Source organism: Equus quagga, chromosome 1 (genome assembly GCF_021613505.1).
Source record: "Equus quagga isolate Etosha38 chromosome 1, UCLA_HA_Equagga_1.0, whole genome shotgun sequence".
NCBI lineage: Eukaryota > Metazoa > Chordata > Mammalia > Perissodactyla > Equidae > Equus > Equus quagga.
This window is the reverse complement of record NC_060267.1, coordinates 155,124,705-155,142,963: the sequence shown is the minus strand read 5'-3', so window position 1 is coordinate 155,142,963 and position 18,259 is coordinate 155,124,705. Positions and strand designations below refer to the sequence as shown.

General features: G+C 39.2%; 1 protein-coding gene across 9 annotated transcripts in view; it reads right to left on the bottom strand.

The window, feature by feature from the left end:
- NEK10 (NIMA related kinase 10) overlaps positions 1-18,259 on the bottom strand; it is a 216,797-nt gene that overhangs the window by 152,261 nt on the left and 46,277 nt on the right. For all 9 annotated transcript variants that reach the window (XM_046644179.1, XM_046644190.1, XM_046644185.1 and 6 more), the window contains 9 exons: positions 16,991-17,032; positions 15,534-15,612; positions 14,361-14,428; positions 12,552-12,631; positions 11,072-11,158; positions 7,588-7,812; positions 4,480-4,619; positions 2,351-2,412; positions 861-938 (listed from right to left, as the gene is read on the bottom strand). In XM_046644179.1, the coding sequence (XP_046500135.1) occupies positions 861-938; positions 2,351-2,412; positions 4,480-4,619; positions 7,588-7,812; positions 11,072-11,158; positions 12,552-12,631; positions 14,361-14,428; positions 15,534-15,612; positions 16,991-17,032 (861 nt within the window). The remainder of the gene's footprint in view (positions 1-860; positions 939-2,350; positions 2,413-4,479; positions 4,620-7,587; positions 7,813-11,071; positions 11,159-12,551; positions 12,632-14,360; positions 14,429-15,533; positions 15,613-16,990; positions 17,033-18,259) is intronic.

The following is an 18,259-nucleotide window of genomic DNA, read 5'->3' as shown; positions in this document are numbered from 1 at the left end:
AACTGGCAAACCCCGGGCCGCCGAAGAGGAATGTGTGAACCTAACTGCTGTGCCACAAGGCTGGCCCCTGGGTGACAGCTCTTAAATCAAATTGGAGGTAAAAGTTGTTTCTTACTTCCTTTCCTAAAGATTTGGAAAAAAGATGAGCTACAACTACTGCAAAGGCTCACTTTCAATCTAATTTTATCATTCCAATGCCTTTGGGGACACTCACCTTTGATGCCCACTCCTCAGAAAAGCACATAGGACCCTGCACAATGTGCCCCCTCCTTACCTTCAAGGCCTCATCTCCTGAGGCACTGCCTCCCGCAACCCACACACCCCAGCCCCACGGAGCAGCCTAAGCACGCTCTAAGCTGTCAGCTCCCACACTTCGCACATATTGTTCCCTTTGTGTGAAATGACCCTCCACCCTGTAGCAGATGCCATTGGTACCCCACTCATCTCTCTTTATCCACTTGGCAAGTGGCTTCTCATCCATTTTACATGCTTTCCTTTGTAAAGGTGAAATGTTAGTGACTGCGGTCCACGTTTAAAGACGGCATATAATTTTCCTCTTTTATTATTTCTGATACACAATACATGTTTAAAAAAACAGGCCTTACTGAGAAGCAAAGAAATATGCGAGTAAAATCACCTAACCCCCACCCCCCACCCCCCACCGAGAAATCACTGTTAGGCCCTTCACATTGCTTTAATAGCATGTGTTTCCACATCAACCTCACTCACCAGACAGTCTTCCCTCAGTCAATACAGGGACCACTGCTAACCTAAAAATTCTAAAACTCATAGATTATCTTATCAAAGTTTTCCCAGATTTCATTATCCTGCTATTGAAGAAAAATGGACACGTTTATTACCTGTAATAGATTAGTTTTTGCTGCATTCTTTTGTTTGTTGGGTAAAATGAGTTTTGCTATTGTATATACACCATTTTCCTGGAAGAATAAAGGGACCATGTTATCAGTGAGCAGGGACAGTGCCATAGAGACACACAAGCACAAAGACACAACTAAGCAATCTCAAAAATAGTCAAGAAGAACGTTACTATAATTTTGGAACTTGAAGTATTACAGGACAGTACTAAATATGTCAGTGTACTACTCTTAAACGCCACAGACTATAATCACAATCTTAAAATTTCAGCTGTCTTTAAAGACTATAAATAATAAAGTATATCAATTTACACTGATTTAATAGTTTAAAAACAAAGAGTAGAGGATAAAAAGGGACAGGATAAAGGGATCCAAAGATCTTTACACTTTGCATTTTAAATATCTAATTATGAAATATAACTTCTCCCTTTATAGTTTTGTTAATAAAAAAATACAGAAAGGTAAATTATTGCAGAAAAGAAAATAGAAAAAATTAAAGAAACAAGAATAGATTTAAAAAATAAAAGTTATTCATGAAAGCACAGTTAACGTCTTTCCAGACATTATAATACAAATATATACACGAGGAATGAACCAAAAGTATTAACTTATTGCTACTTTTCTATTATCTATTAAATGTATGAGTTACAGAACTCTACTATATGTGGGCATGTATATCATAACTGTGAAGCGCTTTACCTGTCTTCCCATATTTGTAGCTGTTCTGTGAATTAGTCTATAATTTCTCTATTTTATACCCGACAAAGCCAAACCTAGAGAGGTCAAGTCATTGTTCCAGCCCAAACCAGCAAGTAATGACAACGGGAAGTGAGCATCAATGTGGCCTAGTCCATATGCCCTGCTCTACCAACTACCCCCTGGTTTGCTGAGCTTCCCCCAGGGATCCTACTCATTGGTGACCTGATCCCTTACTAACTTTTCTGTGTTTTGAAGTTGAAGTTGGATATACTGTATTGACCAAAAAAACCAGTTTCCTCTGTAAAACTCATTAAGCAGGGAGTAACTTTTATAATAGAAAACCATACAAAGGTTGCATACGTATGTGTTTCTGTATACACTTGTTGTGTACTTTTGAATTTCAGTACCCACTTGATCTACTCCTAGTTAAAGTGACTGCTATCCTTAACTCATGGTATCCTACATGCCCCAAATTAAAGCAGTTCAGATTAGCTTTAACAAAAAAGATAAATACAATGAAAAAGAGTGCACATAATGTAGGGAAGAAGCATCACCAATTAACTACATGGCAGTTCTTTTTAAGCCCAGTGAGTTAAAAGAGGAAGGCAAAAATATCAAATGGAATTCTATAAGCTAAATAAGACATATTAAAATGTTTGAAAATCATGTGACAGGATCTGAAAAGCTACATTCTGGAATATAGAGTTCGACCTGAGGCAAGGTCGGTCGATCGTGATGTGGTTACAGAGCCCCAACCTGGAGAGCAGCGTTCTCACCTGAACCACCTGGTGGGCGTTGGTATCGTTCAGCACCAGCTCCGTGAGGGCAGCACAACAGGCTGGAACGAAAACCACCAAACGGTCAGGTCGGTCATCACCATGACTGCACTATTACACTCTCACATCAACACTCTAACTCACAGGCAATTTTGTTAGCAGAGTCACTCCTCAAAAAACACTAATTTTCCTTCTGGCATGGCTCTGGGAGAAGGAACTGACTTTGAATGGCTTCTAACTCTCCTCTTCATGTAATTCACATGTACACCCCACAGCAGCCTTTATTGAGCACTTACTGTGTACCAAGAGGCAGGGACTGCATCTATCTGGTTCGTTGTGATCCCCAGTGCCCAATGTGTACCTGCCATTGAGCAGGTGCTCAAAAAATACATCTACAATGGCTGAATAAATGAGTGAGTACTTTAAGTATATGATCCAAATTAGCTCTTATAATCAAAGTGTGTACTATGATTGCCAGTTTTACCAATGAGAAAACTGAGGTTCAGAGAGGTTAACAGACTAGGCATGGAACTCATAAGTGGAAGGGGCCCGGAGTCCCACCCCGGGCTGCCAGATGTTAAAACCCTGAGCACTGCCCTCCCTGCCACTTTACAGCCCCAGGCAGCCTCTGCTGGCGTTCTGTACTGAGCTGCCTCACATTCAGGCAGAGGTAGGCCGGATCCTCAAGCATGGAGCACCTATAGAGGGTAATACCATTGTACTGAGCCCTTGCCCCTGGCCCTGCACTGTGCTGTGAACATCACATATATCCTCATATAGTCCCCACCATAACGCTTTCACCTGATACCATGATTACCGCAACCATTTCACATGAGCAAACTGAGGCTTGGAGAGGTTAGGGCACTTGTCCAAGGCCACATGGCCATCAAAGTGGGTGAAGTCAAATCTCAGACCCTACTCCTAACCCTTTATGTTTTGAATATTTTTAATTTTTCCTTTTTATTGAGGTATAAAATGAGCTGTATAAAGTAGACATACCTTAAGCGTACAGCTTGATGAGATATTACACACCTATATACCTTGTAACCACTGCTACTCTGATGACTATATAGGACATTTCCAGCCCCCAAAGGCTCCCCTGTGCCCTTCCCAGGCAGTAACCTCCCTAGCATCCCACACATAGGTAACTGCCCTTCTGACTTCTATCACCATCCCTCTCATCCACTCTGAGAGAGGCCTAGAAATACCCAGAGCTCTGATTTTAGCTGGATTAGACTTCCTGGGGAGCCTTTAAACAGGAAATCCCCAGTAGGAGTCCTTATATTACTTTCAGAGTAAGCGGAAATGGCAATTCGAGGAGGAAATCCTATTTCCCTGACCTCATATATCTGTGAAGAAATATCTTCTTCATTCTCAAGGAGGAAAGAGCAGGGAGCAAAGAAAGTATGCCCTTCTCCTATCTCCCTCTTCCTCCCGCTGCCATGTCTGGTCTTCCCCTCTTAGGACCTGCCCTCCTGGCAGCCTACCTGGTGTCTCTCTGCTCCCTTCCTGCAGCAGGCTGCTGCAGGGCACCCAGCTTGGTCAGCAGCACTACAGCCTCACTTCCTCCAAAGGCTACAGGCTACACAACTGTTCAAGGTTGTGCCAAACTGCCAAGAAGTATGTGCCTACAGCCCTGCTCCTACTTTTGTGTGAAAATCCTACAGAGGGCAGCATCTCTTTCTCTTCAGGAGCTCATGAAGCATGAGGAAGGCACTGGCTTGCTTCATGTGGGATGGGTATGTGCATTGTGGAACCTCCCATAAGGAGGATGCCCCAAGATCTAGAAAATGATGGGAAGTGTGATTCTGGCCACAGATCAAGCTGCATTCTCTAATCCGGCTTTACCAGTAATAAAGTTAATATTCCACCCTCTTTGTGCCTGACTTCTGTGTTGACTTCTTGATACATGAAGAGAAGGGAAAAGAAAGTTTGTGGTATCACTAACCTGCAAGTCTAACACTGGTACCAAGAGTTCCGGGCATCCTCTTGGATTTAACTTCGCATCCTTTAAACTTATAAATCATGCCTAATTAATATTATCACACTAATTTTATAACTGAGAATAATAAAACAATATAAAGTTAAACAGTATCAAATAGTAAAACATAGTAATATGGTATAAATACCTGCTTGAAGAGAGAAAGTATTTTCTTGTATTTCCCGAGGGCTTAAATCTTCTGACAAATGAAGCTGCTGGATTCGGCCTGCTGCATTTGCACTAGACAGGCTTCCGATGGAAGAACGATCAGAAACAAAATTTCTGTCCCTGAAATAGAGAAGTTAATGCACAGACCAGTTTATCAATTTTCGTTTATGGTCAACGCTTTCTGGATCCTTTTTAAGAAATCTTTGCTTCCCCAGGTCATGAAGTTTTCTCCTGTGCTATCTATATTGTTTCTTTTTCCAGTCTTCCTAGAATTGATTTTTGTATATGGTGTGAGGAAGGAGTCTTTGCTTGTTTGCTTGCTTTCTCTCTCTCTTTCTTTTTTTTTAATATGGTTACTGAGCTGACTCAGCACTGTGTATTGAAAACACTGTCCTTTCCCTCCTGCTCCACACGGCCACCTTTGTTTTTGAGCTCCATTCTGCTGCAATCAATTCACCTGAATACCTCTCAGTCTTCATCATTATGAGTTTTCTCTTTCTGTCAAATACCAATCTTTCTTTCTTTTAGGAAAGTTCGTTTCTATCTTTGATTTTTTTTTTAATTCCTTTTGTTTTATTCTCAGGGATATCAATTATCCACATGTTGAAAACCCACCTTCTACAGGCCATATCTTTCATTTTCTAATTGTTCTCATTAATTTTCTTTTTCCTTTACAGTACATGTAATTTTTTCAAGCTTGCCCTTCCTTTTACTAGTTTCAGTTTCTTTCTAGTACCCTGTTAAACTTACCAGTTCTGCAGATGTTATTCAGTCCTCGTCTTCTTTCTTGGCTCTTCAATCTCTCTCCTCCTCTTTCTATTGTCCTATCATCTCATCTTTAACCTCATTTCATAAATTTCATGTTCTGTTAATGTCTTTGATAAAATAAAGCATATGTTTTTCTATTTTCTTAGTGCAGTGTCTTCCACCATAGATTCTTGATGTGTCTTTTATCTGCTTTGTCCCCTTTTGTTTTATGTGATTATCCTATTTTTTTTTCATTTATTTATTTTTTTTATGGCAGCAGCTTTATCTGGATTTCTGTGTGCCCAAATATAACATGGATAGAGTCTCCTTGGTTTCCCTCCAACGTCATCTGGGCTCACTAGCCCTTCCTTCAATGAGCCTGGGGAAGGTAATGCAGCTGGGTCTAGGGATAGTCACAATTGGTGATCTTATCAAAATAATCATTAAAACTCGAATTTTAGGGATCATACTTCACCTGATCAAGAGTATGTAGCCCTTTAGGGAACCACCTTTGAGTTTGGGATTGCAGGTGAATGGGCATGAAGAGGTTTCCTGGAAACTGCCCTGACAACAGTGCCTGTTCATACTCAAGCCAGCAGACAACCCGGCAACCTCCAGCCCTAGCATCAGCTCCAGGCAGCCCAGGGGCAGGCACAAGCTGGGAAAGGATATTGTTTACCCAGCTGGGCAATAAATTCTCCCAGAGCACTGAGACATGTTGAACATAGAATAAATGTTGACATATACCATCTTCCCAGGGAAGAATTTTCTAACATTGCACCATAGAAACAGACTGAGAAAGTAATTCTTTAGGTATGAAACAACTCTTTCCTATCAAGGATGGTTATGGCTTGAGGAAAAAAGGAAAACTGGTGCCTTGTACTAAACTCAATTCTACGTAGTAAAAAGGCAGGTTTTGCTTCAATAGTGCTTAACTATTATAGAATTTAATTTTATCATCAAAAAAAATAGCTGCTCTTCAAAAGGACAATCCACAGCTGTTGTAATAGGTATGATTAACCAATAACAATAACCATCACTACCACCACCATCATCACCATCATTACCCTACGAACGCAAGCAAAAAAAGAGGCTTGGCAATTGCAATTATTTTGACCAAGAGGCTAGCTTATTAAACCACAGTACTAATGAAAGATTTATAATTTATACTTTAAAGTATTTGAGATTTTTATGTGATATTCATAAAAGCAAGTATATTATCAACAGTCTATATACTTTCTCCCTTTGTCTTGGTAATGACAGGAATCATTAACAAAGCTACTGTTCATATCTCTACAGTCTGTTCTTACACTTTGGCATGTCTCTCAGAGAAAATAAAGTTGATAACACATAGATCCACAATATCCCTGGAGGCATAACAAGTACAAAGTGTGATTAATATTTATGTGATAATATGTAGTCATATTCAAACTAAGTCACTCTGCTTTTACTAGAATGAGCCTTATTGATGTACTACCAATCATAAATATGATCCCTTTCAGGCAAACATATTCCTTTTCAACTTTGATTCGGCACCTATAGGGCTGAATTATGCTTCAAAATGATATTAGGTAATAGAACCCTCCCACTGATGGTACAAAAAGATGTTGTTATTCAATACTTCAATATATCATACATAAAACACAGTAGTTATTGTAACACACTTTCATAGAATTTCAATTTGAAACTATTTCAACAAAACATTCCTTCTCCATAATCATGGCTTTGAATGTCATTGGAATTTTACTTCTGAAAGAGAAATAATAAGGTTTTAACCCACCTTGGAGCACTGTAGTGAAGATTAGAGAGAAAAGAACAACTGCACCAGGGTTAGTAACATGGCACTCATTTGATTAATATTATTTTCTCTAATTTTAACTATGGATTATATACCTGTACCTTTAATGTAGGCTTTCCTTTCTCTTTATAGATGAATGACATATATGCACATATAAACATTTCAGTAAAATAGTACTAATTTTGGTTCTTCTTGGGATTACAATCTGCATATACAGATTGAAGAAAAAGGTGGCAAGACAAATGTTTTATTTGAGTTATTGGATTTCCATTCAACCTACATTTGCTGACCGATGACCCAGCACTGTACTGGAGGCTGGTGATGCAAAGATAAATACATGAGGGCTCTCAAGGAGCTTAAAAGACAAATGCGCCAACATTGATTTAGAGCATGTTTGCGACAAGTATAAATTACCCTGCAAAACGTGAATGACCAAAGAGCAGGAGGGAGGGAGCTGACCATGTACCCAAGCCACCATCATACAGCAGAGTCCCCAGCCTTCAGAGATTAGGGCAACGTAGGTCAAAGCCCGCTCTGACTCACCCTCGTAAAATATGAAGAAGCTGCTTGATGCCTCCCCAAATGCGAATTTCCACACTGGTCTCGGGGTCCTCACAAACCTGAACCAGAATCCAGACAACACTCCAGAGCAGCTTCAGGTGGTCGGAGTGAAGCAGACTGAGGAGGACGGGGATCCCCTCATAGAGCTTCACCTGCTCTTTCACCTGGGGCTCGGCACAAAGTAAGCGCAGTAACTCTGCAGTGAGTCTGAAAAGAGATGGGGAGAGTTAGGATGAGAATCACAGCGTCGTGGGTTATGGACTTCACATTTAGACTAGAGCTTTCACCACTGCATGGACTATAATTCTAATACTTTCTAAGTCACAGGTCACTGTACATTTTCTATGAAGGAATAGACCACAGTCAAATGTTTTCGGCTTTACTGGCCACACAGTCTCTGTCATAACTACCCAAGCATGCCGACATAGTGCAAATCAGCCATAGACGACACATAAAAGTGAATGGGCACGGCTGTGTTCCAATAAATCTTTATTTACAAAAACAGGCAGCAGACCAAATTTGGCCTGCAGGTCATAGTCTGCTGAACACTGTTCTAAGCATATCCTCATTGTAGCTACACTAGTCGGGCTAAAAACCTACTAACCAGCAAGTAGGTATGGAATACATACAATGGGACCTGTATTGTGCTCAAGACAAAAGAAATATAAAAGCCTTATTCGAGCCTTCAGAAACTTACTATGTGGTTGCAATATCATGACATTCATACAAAATGGCAAAAACACTATAATACAGATGAATTAAGTGCAAAGTGCTCAGTGACAATCTGGAGAGTAAAATAAAAATAACGATGGCATAACACATAGGTTCAGCTGAGTTCTGAAACATGATAATAAATGTTTCAAAGAACCATCCTTAGTCATCCAGTCTCACACTCAAAACACTCTGCCTGGATGGTATCTTCCATTCCCATGGCTTCAAACACTCCCTCTACTGTGGCATAGCGAGCTTCGCTCAGTCATCACTCCCAATATCCAGAAGTTCTAGCCACATGGCTGTTGCACAGATACTCACCCCACTGTGTCTAAACTCACAGTCATTATCCTACTTCCTAAATCTGTTCTTCCTCTTATATCCCTGATCTTGACTCATGACACCACAATCTTTTCAATTTTCCAAGCCAGAAGACTGGGAATTAGCCAAAACACGTCCTTAGCCACCGTCAGTCAAGAGCCTTCAGTGCCCCTTATTTCCTGGGCAACTGCTGGGGTTAATTCTCTTGTATACCATGCAGCTAGCTAATCCTACTGCTCCTCCTATTCTTATGATCTTTGATTATGTTCAAGACCTAAGTTCCTCTTTCATCCACCTCTCCACTAGCCTCATTCCCATACTGCTTCATAATTCCTTTCTCCTAAGCCAGTTTTCCATGGCTCCTCTCCCTCCCAAATTTTTACGCTCTGACATTCAGAATATCTGTTCTTTCGTAAACACTATACTTCACCTTCTCAAACTTTCTACACCAAACATTGCCTCCTTGTTCTAAGTGGATCTCATTGTGTGGCTATCTTTCCTACCTCAAACATCACAAACACTGCTACCACAATAATCTTCCCCAAAATAAGATCTCATCAAGCTTCAAATCTTTCTGTGAGTCCCCATAATGTTTATGATAAAAACCACACTCTTTATTTAGCACAAAGACTCCATCATGACCTGCCTAAAGGTGTCTCGTTGCTTCATCTATAAAATATGGAAATTGATAGGGTTACTGTACAGATCAAATGAGTTAACACACAAAAGTGCTTAGAGCTGGGCCTGGCATATAGAAAGCCTGGAGAAAATTAGCTATATTTTAAACTTATCATTAACTGTCTATTCTAGTTTTCTGGCACTTTCCCTCCTGTATTCTTTGTTCCAGCTGTGCCCAACCATGTGCTTTCCTCTAACACACATCATTTCACTCCTCCCTGTGGGAACATATTTTATTCTCATTTGCTCTCTCCCTCTGCCTAGATAACTCTTCCTTCCTTCAGGAAACCTGGCCTGACCCCTTGCTCTGATTGGGAGGTTCTGCTCTATGCTCCCAGAGTACTCTGTGCATCCATCAACCTCACCACTTGCAGAGCTATGATGAAACCGTGGGTTTGCATGTCTGTCCTCTCCCCTACACTATACACCCGTATCTTATTCATCTTCGGTTTTCCAACACCTATGCAGAGACTGTTTGTTGGGTGAATGAGTTCAGATAACCAAGTCTATCATACAGTTCACAAAAGAGAGTTAAATTGGCTTTGAAGAAGAATCCAAGGAGATTTATTGTGAGTTAAGCGTCAGGGTTTCACTGCATTTCATTATATTACAGAAATATATATTTCTGTTATATATTTTTGCCTCTTTAGAAAATTGCAACTTACTCAACTAAATATCAAATGATGTAGGTTGCAACTCTATGTAACAACTTAGGGCTGGCCCCGTCGCCAAGTGGTTACGTTGCGTGCTCTGCTTTGGCAGCCCAGAGTTTGACCGATTCGTATTCTGAGCGCGGACCTAGCACCACTCATCAAGCCATGGTGAGGCAGCATACCACATAGCAGAACTAGAAGGACCTACAATTAGAATATACAACTATGTACTGGGGGGCTTTGGGGAGAAGAAGAAAAAAAAGCGATTGGCAACAGATATTAGCTAAGGGCCAATCTCAAAAAAAAAAAGAAGCAGGGGGCCGGCTCCGTGGCGGAGTGGTTAAGTTCATGCGCTCCACTGCGGCGGCCCACGGTTCGGATCCTGGGCGTGGACATGGCGCCGCTCGTCAGGCTATGTTGAGGCGGCGTCCCACATCCCACAACTAGAAGGATATACAACTGCGTACAGTGGGGGTTTGGGGAGATAAAGCAGAAAAAAAAAAAAAAAGATTGGCAACAGTTGTTAGCCCAGGTGCCAAAAAAAAAAAAAAAAAAGAAGCCAAAAATAGATCTTTAAATAAAACAAAAACAAACAAAAAAACCTGATAACTATATGGATACAGTAATTCTTTACAGCAATATGCAATTCAAGTAAAAATGAATTCATTTTACTCTAGAATCTATTCTGAGTTATAATAACAGGGGATCATGAAACAAGTCAGCAGGTATCCTAACTTATTTTACTTGCCTTAAGCAAAATAAACTTAAGAAATCTAATCATTTATTCAACATACAATCTGAAATTACTAAAAATAGAGCCACTTCAGAGTTTCTTTCCCTAAAGAGATAAGATGTAAAAAAATGTAATAAACAAAAATATTAAAGACTTGATAAGATTTATGTATTTTGATTCTATGCCCAGATCTAGAAGTAATGCAGGACAAAAGTTTCATATAAGTTTTATATAAACTTAAATAGAAAATAAATGCCAAGCTGACTCATGATATTCAGTAACAATATAAATAACTTGATGTGATAAAAATAGTAATAATCATTTTCAGCAAATATAAGGCATTGTCTTTTTCTCCTGTTAGCAATCCTACCTTTTGGAAAGCAAGTCATATTCATGTAAAATCATCAGCAGATTTTCTACAATGTTGAGTTCACTTATCTTCTCCCTACATTCTGGACTACAAATTTAAAACTATTAGTAATTTCTAAAAGCATATTTTTCCATATCCACTTATTTAATATCCTAGCTCTCATATTATCTCAGGAGGAGAAACAATACGCAATACAGCCCTATAGGGAAGAGCCACATCAAATTCCAACATTCAATAAGTATTATGTGTCGTAAGTTTAAATTTTTTATTTCCCTTTGGAGAAAGGGAATCATATGTTGTTCACAAAAAAGCAATGATCAGCATTATTCACGACAGCCAAGATATGGAAACAACTTGTATGTCCTTTGACAGATGAAATGGATAAGGAAAATGTGATATATATATATATATCTATACAGTGGTATAGATATATATACATACAATTGAATATTACTCAGCCATTAAAAAAAAGAAGGAAATCCTAACATTTGTAACAGCATGGATGGAGCTGCTGTTACAAATTATTGGGACATGAAATAACCCAACAGAGAAAGGCAAATACTGTATAGTATCACTTATATATGGAATCTTAAATAAACAAACAAACAAACAAACCAGTTACATAGAACAGTGAACAGAATGGTTCGTGTTTGCTAGGGATTGGAAATGGAAGGAAATGGAGTGATGAAGGTTGAAGGACACAAACTTTGAAGTATAAGAAGAATGAGTTCTGAGGATCTAATGAACAGCATGGCGACTACAGTTAATAACATGGTATTGTATACTTGAAAGTTGCTGACAGCAGATCTTAAGCGTTCTCACCACAAAAAAATAAGAGTTAACTATGCGAGGTGATGGATCTATTAATTATCTTGAACTTGTAATCATTTCCACAGTGTATATGTATATCAAATCATCATGCTGTACCCTTTAAATACATACAATTATATTTGTCAATTATTCCTCAATAAAGTTGGAAAGAAACCAAAAAACAAAAAAGCAGTGACCCACTTATTGGCATAAAAATATATTTAAAGATTTTTGTTTAAAATAATCATGACATCTATGGGGGACAGGTTCTCTAGGATTTTTTTAAAGGGCAAAAATGTTTTAAAATGTTAAAATAAATACAGAAGAGAGAATGAAGAAAGAAAGTCAAGGAGACTCAATTGCCAAAGAAATATCGTATAATTTTGAAAGTAGAAGTAACTGAGGGTTGGATGAAAAGACTAGATAAGTATTTCTAGTCAGGAAAAAAACATGGAAATTTTAAACTGTTATTTGCCTTTCCAACTTAAATTTTAAAATGATGCTTTTCTATGCAGGATTCCCTTCAATATTAATGATATTTCATGCTTATTTTTCACAAATTTTAACTAAGTAGGTGACAAAGAAACTGGAGAAACATCTATTTTGGGTCTCTCCCACCTAAACTGCTACAGCAGCAGAACTGGAAAGTATATTATATTAAAATACTTACCTTTCAGCTAAACTAGCCAGAGCCAGGAGGGCGCCCGATAGAACATTAGTATCCCGGGCACTGAGTAAATTTACTAATGTCTGAAAAATGAAGTAAAATAAAGTTTAATTATGTAAGTACTCCAAGCTTCTTGAGTAGTATAATGTTTCCTTCTAAAGATCACAGAGGCTTAACCTCAAAAGGAGATGTATTAAATGTTCACAATACGCAGTTCTTTACAGGGGTCAGGTGTCCATCCTCTCCTTACTTTGGAACCCTTGAGACCAGCTCCTTGTAGCCACTCCGTGGCCAGGACAGGGAGCAAAAGGGACCAAGGAAGATGCCAGCCTGTTCTCACACTTCCCTCCATTTTCATGTGCCCCTATGGTCTGCTCTGTCTTTTCTGAACCCTTCCCAAGTAGAAGTGGGGAGACTAGCTACATAAATTTTAATACTGGTAACGACCAGTCATTGAGAACTCATTCTGGGTCAGGCATTGTGGTAGGCACTTTCCAAATTATGAAACTATTTTTCAACAAAATATTGAAGACTGCCACTTTTTTTCCAAACTAAGCAAGATATGTCCACACTACCAAGCACTCCATTTGCCTCTCGTATTTCTAATTAATGCTGAAAGAGCATGAATCAATGCTTCCAGGCATCATCCTAAATAACACGACGTAGCTGGAAGTCTGCTGTATCTTATCAGTTGCCTTCTCTAAATTCCCATTAATGCAAACTCATTTGCCTTCTATGTTTTTAGAACTCAGAGTTCCCCAAAAGTACACCCCCAAACATATTCTGGGCCATAGCTGCAAGCTGAGCAACAAGTGCTGGGGTGATTTTTGGGTTTCTATTATGTTGATTTTTCCTGTCTATGATTTTATTCATTTTTTTTACACAGCTATCATTATATTTGTTTGTCTGATCCCTCCCTCTTTTTCCTCTCTCATTTTTTCTTTTCTCTCTGTCTCCTAACATAATGTTTCCCAAACCTCAGTCACTGATTTAGCACTTTCACAGCTTTTGCCATGTCCACTTAACACTTTAATGCTACTCACAAATGTTCTTTAAATTCTGAGCAAGAATATCAGTGAAATATATAGCTTTTGAAATGAAAAATGTAGACCTGTATATGACCTAGAATCATCGCCCACACAATGAGCAGCACGTGCTAACACATTTTAGGGAACTTTGCTCTACTATATGCTGAAAAGTAGCTTTCTGGGATATAAGAACTCAACAGATTCTTGAAAATTGGCTCTAGGCAGCTACCATTTAAATAGTTTGGCTGTAAGTGGAAATTTAGTCTGTCTTATTTTAACCTGCACTCATCCACTTTTGAAATGTATATCTGACCTATATGCTTATAATATGTTATCATATTATTATGAGGTTAAACCATATGAAATTGGCCTACAGACCATGGCAATCTCATATGGTTCAAACTAGTATAACCTCATGTGCCATATGGAATGTATTCATACATATACACACAGATGTATTTGTTTATTTGTAAACGTACACCTAGGGTCAGTTTATGTATCACCAAGGTTTTCAGGCAACATTTAAATTAAGCAATAAACTTAGTTGTTATTAATTGGCACAGGAAAAAGAGAAAAGAGTTTCAGAAAACCTCTATTTGCTGTTTCTATGTTTTCTCTTTAGGATGATAAAGAATATAAAAGGGTTGGCAGAGATTTCAACTTTCGGCTAAGTTGGCAGCTTTGTGAGTTATAATTAATGCTGCTTGACCACAGGGCTCTGAACCCCAGCCTGTGAACACTGCCATATGGGGCTGAAGCGCTAACTCCTTCTGGGACCACTTACCTTGTGGGCTCCGCTAGTGGTGACCCAGTCTCTTTGGTCTTTGACAGCAGCAAGTTTTTGAAAAATATCTATAAAGGAAGGAAATAACTCAAAGAGGCATTCAGAGCTTAAAGTGGGCAGCACTCATAGACCCTCAGGTCTGAAGTATTGATGGGCAAGCAGAGAAAAGACAAATGAGAAAACAGATGACACAGAAGGAACAGTGGAGAGAGGAGGGACAGGACTATTGTTTTTTACTCCAAGAATTACCTCTCAGGTTCAACTAGTAGTTATTATATATCACTATTATAATAATGAATATGGAAATACCAAAATAGGCAAACCTCTCCTTCCACTTAAAGTTGACTGAGTTCCTTAACATCATTACTAGTTCAATGTGAAAACTATTCTTCAAAGATCTTCCCTATAAAGAATTCAAGTGATGGACCTAGCAAGCTTCCTCAGCTGAGGAGTCTCATTGACCTCAAAGAAACTTCCTGGTACCTGGGGCTCACCATAGACTCTTCTCTCCCTGTAACTGAGAATCAGTGTGCTGTCCTACAAACAAATATGGGAAACCAGCCTATTCACACAAAGAAGACGGGCTAGCATCCCACAGCAGCAGGAGCTCTATGGCTCATCAAACACAGAGAGGGTGGAAGGTGGGGGCTGGGCAGAGCCTCCAAAGAGAGAAGATTGAGTGATGACAGAATAGCTCACCCACACAGAGCAGTGTTTTCATACCATCGTCATCACATTAGGGTTTTTTGTTTTCTTTTTTATGTTCTGAATGTTCTAGATTTTCTGAGGTAGGCATTATTATTAACCCAACTTTAAGATGAAAACTGAATAGTCTACGACATTTTAATAGAAATCAAAGGAGGCAAAAATGTTTTTATCAAAATGTGCTTTTATGGAAGGAAGTCTCTCCTGTACTACATAAAGTGAGCTTCTACTCAATAAAAATCTTCTTAAACATGAAATTGAGCTTTTCAAGATAAGACATGTGATCTAAAAGTCTTCCCCCAGGTATATTTTGCCACTGAATATAAGGATTGGCACGGACTCTCAACACCCTGACTGGACGTGAGTACACTCAATAATGTTCAAAGAATTCCTTTTCCTGCTGCAAACACCACACTGCTTATTCTAGCAAGTCTGGAAAGTTGGCTGTGTCCCCACGACAACGCTTACACGTCATGTTGACCAGCTTGTCCACACTGTGCTGTTCTTCTCCATAGCCGAGGTACTCATTGGCCACGATCTCCATGTACTGCAGGAAGGACCAAACCAACAAGCAAGTCAGAAGGGAGGACAGACACCGAGAGCACACAAGGTTGTGCACTTCTGCAAGTGAACTGCAGGTGGCAGAGAAGATTCACCAAATGATATCAGCGCTGCTTCACTCCAGGGCCTAGACTTCTGGATTCTTTGCCTTCTCTGGCATGCCCTGAGGTTAAGGGAGGGACCATGCAAAGATTGTTTAAGTTCTCAAAAGTCCCCAAAGGACTTGTAACTGTGTTGTAATTTAGCCTCCAAATACAAGACACACGTAAGATGCAGAATACATAGTACACAGAACTTCAGTAGAATTTTTATAACACTCTGCATGTATTTCATTGCCCTTATGTTTTATAATATCTTAAATTATATCTAACTCGCATTCAAGCGGATAGCAACAATCAGAATAAAATAGGTATGGGGTAGTTTGACAGTCCTTCACTGTGGACAGTTGAGTATAATAAGAAATGAGCTCAGAGAAACACATAAATTTCTGATATTATCATGGAAATTACAGTGAATAATAGATTCTTTATAACATAATTTTATGAAAGACTATCCTTAAATGAGGTAAGCCTCCGTCCGATTAAGAAAATCCTTAAAAACTAGACATGTTGTATCAATTACCCAAGAATACAAATACAATAAAATAAAATAGATTTAACGTTAAATTGCCTTTAAACTTAATCTTCCATTAATAATTCAGAATGAGTTTGCAGAACCACGGTTTATTATGAAATCATTCTTTCAGTACATGCTATAGGTTTTAGGAGAATGGGCTGTTTTAACTCAAGGCCATGCCCAGATATTTTGTTTTATCATGTTAATAAACCCAAACATTTAACTGGCTCCTCATATATATTCACCTGCTTACCTTCCCTTAGTAGTTAACAAAGCAGAAAAATAAATGAAGTCAAGATCATTCCTCACGTTGTTATTTATTTGGTAATATTTCAGTGAGCACAGTAATTCTTTGTGTGCGTGTGTGAAGAAGTTGTGAACATTTCCATAAGCAAGATTTCCTTTATCATTTGGTATGTGCAATGCTGAGGACATGCATCTGCCAGCCAACACCTATTTCTTTTCGTTACTAACTGAAGACATGTGACCTTTATAGAACTTTCTAATTTCAACAGGCTGGGTAAACTGAGCCCAATGAGCCAGAACAAAACGTCACGGGTCCTCCCCCTCCCTCCCCGCTCTATGAATATCCTGCCTCACACTCACACTTATCAATCCTGCCCGCTCCTCCCCTTGGCAGGCAGCCTAAGGTAAGGAAGCCATCTTCTGTCACACACCTGTGTGATCTTTGACCAGAGCCATGGTACAAAGTGGAAAGGCAAGGCCAGCCACCGCAAAAGGAATCTCACCTGAGCTAGGTATTCAATCCCATCCAGGTTATGGAGTATTTCCTAATAAAACAAAAACAGCAGAACATACATGAAAGATGAGGGTGGGGGAGGGAGTGTATTTTACACACAATTTCTTTATTAAATCATGAGTTTACAATTATTTTTTGAAGGTCCACATTCTAACATAAACATGGAAAACTTTAATGTTTGTCATCCATGCTACATTAAAGATAAACTATCAATGAATATCGAAGTTGGGTTGAGATCAAGAGAATGTAAATAAGCTCAGAACTGTAGCCTTCCTCATTCTTCTTACTTCCTCCCACGTCACCATAAAACGATAGAGCTGGAAAGAGCTGTTATATTGTTCTTTTTAACTGCCTCATGTTGTAGATTAGGAAAACTAAGACCCAGAAAGGAAAACCATTTTGCCTAAGTGACAGAGCCTGGATAAAAATCCAGCATCACTAAATTCCCAGGACCTTCCTCGAGGCCTCTGCCTAGTGTGGTTCATGGACCAGCAGCATCAGCATCATCTGGAGTTGATTAGAAAAGCAGTCTCTCCTACTGACTCCAGACCCACTGAATCACACTCTGAATTTCAACAAGATCCTATCTAGCTTGCATGCACAGCAAGGTCTGAGACACATTGCTCCAGTAGACTAGACTACAGGGCTTCTCCTTAAAATGATCAGGCTAACGGTCTTATTAAACCCACACTCTAAACAAATGTAAGGTTAATCATTGTATAATGTCTCCTGGTACAGGTCCTTAAAACCAATTCCCAATAAGAAGGCATTTCATGAAACTGCCTTAAAAATGCTAATTAGGGAAGGGTAGGGGAGGCTGGAGTTGTGAAAGGGACTAGCTTGGAACTCTATTAATAGTAAATGCTCTCAGGTTATCCACACTGACATTTATCTTCAGGCAAATGCGTTTCAGATGGCCCTAACCTGTTTAATTAGAGCTGTACTGACGTCCCTCTCCTTACTTAATGTGCACACAAGGAAGTTATTTGAAATATAAACATTAGCCATCATTCCAATTCTGGGAAATGATGGTGGTGAGTACATGAGTGTGAGAGAGAACAATCTAGTTCCACCGTGAATCCAACTGAGTGGGCAGGCTGGGAACAAGGCTCAGGTTCTCAAGGCCCTCCTGGGTCAAGGTTTTCTTATTCTGTGTGAAGTGAATTTGGAAACACTAAACATAACCATGTTTAAATCAAGAAGGAAGGGACATTTATAACTCAATTAAAAATAGTTCTTTGGCTACCTACTAATTTGA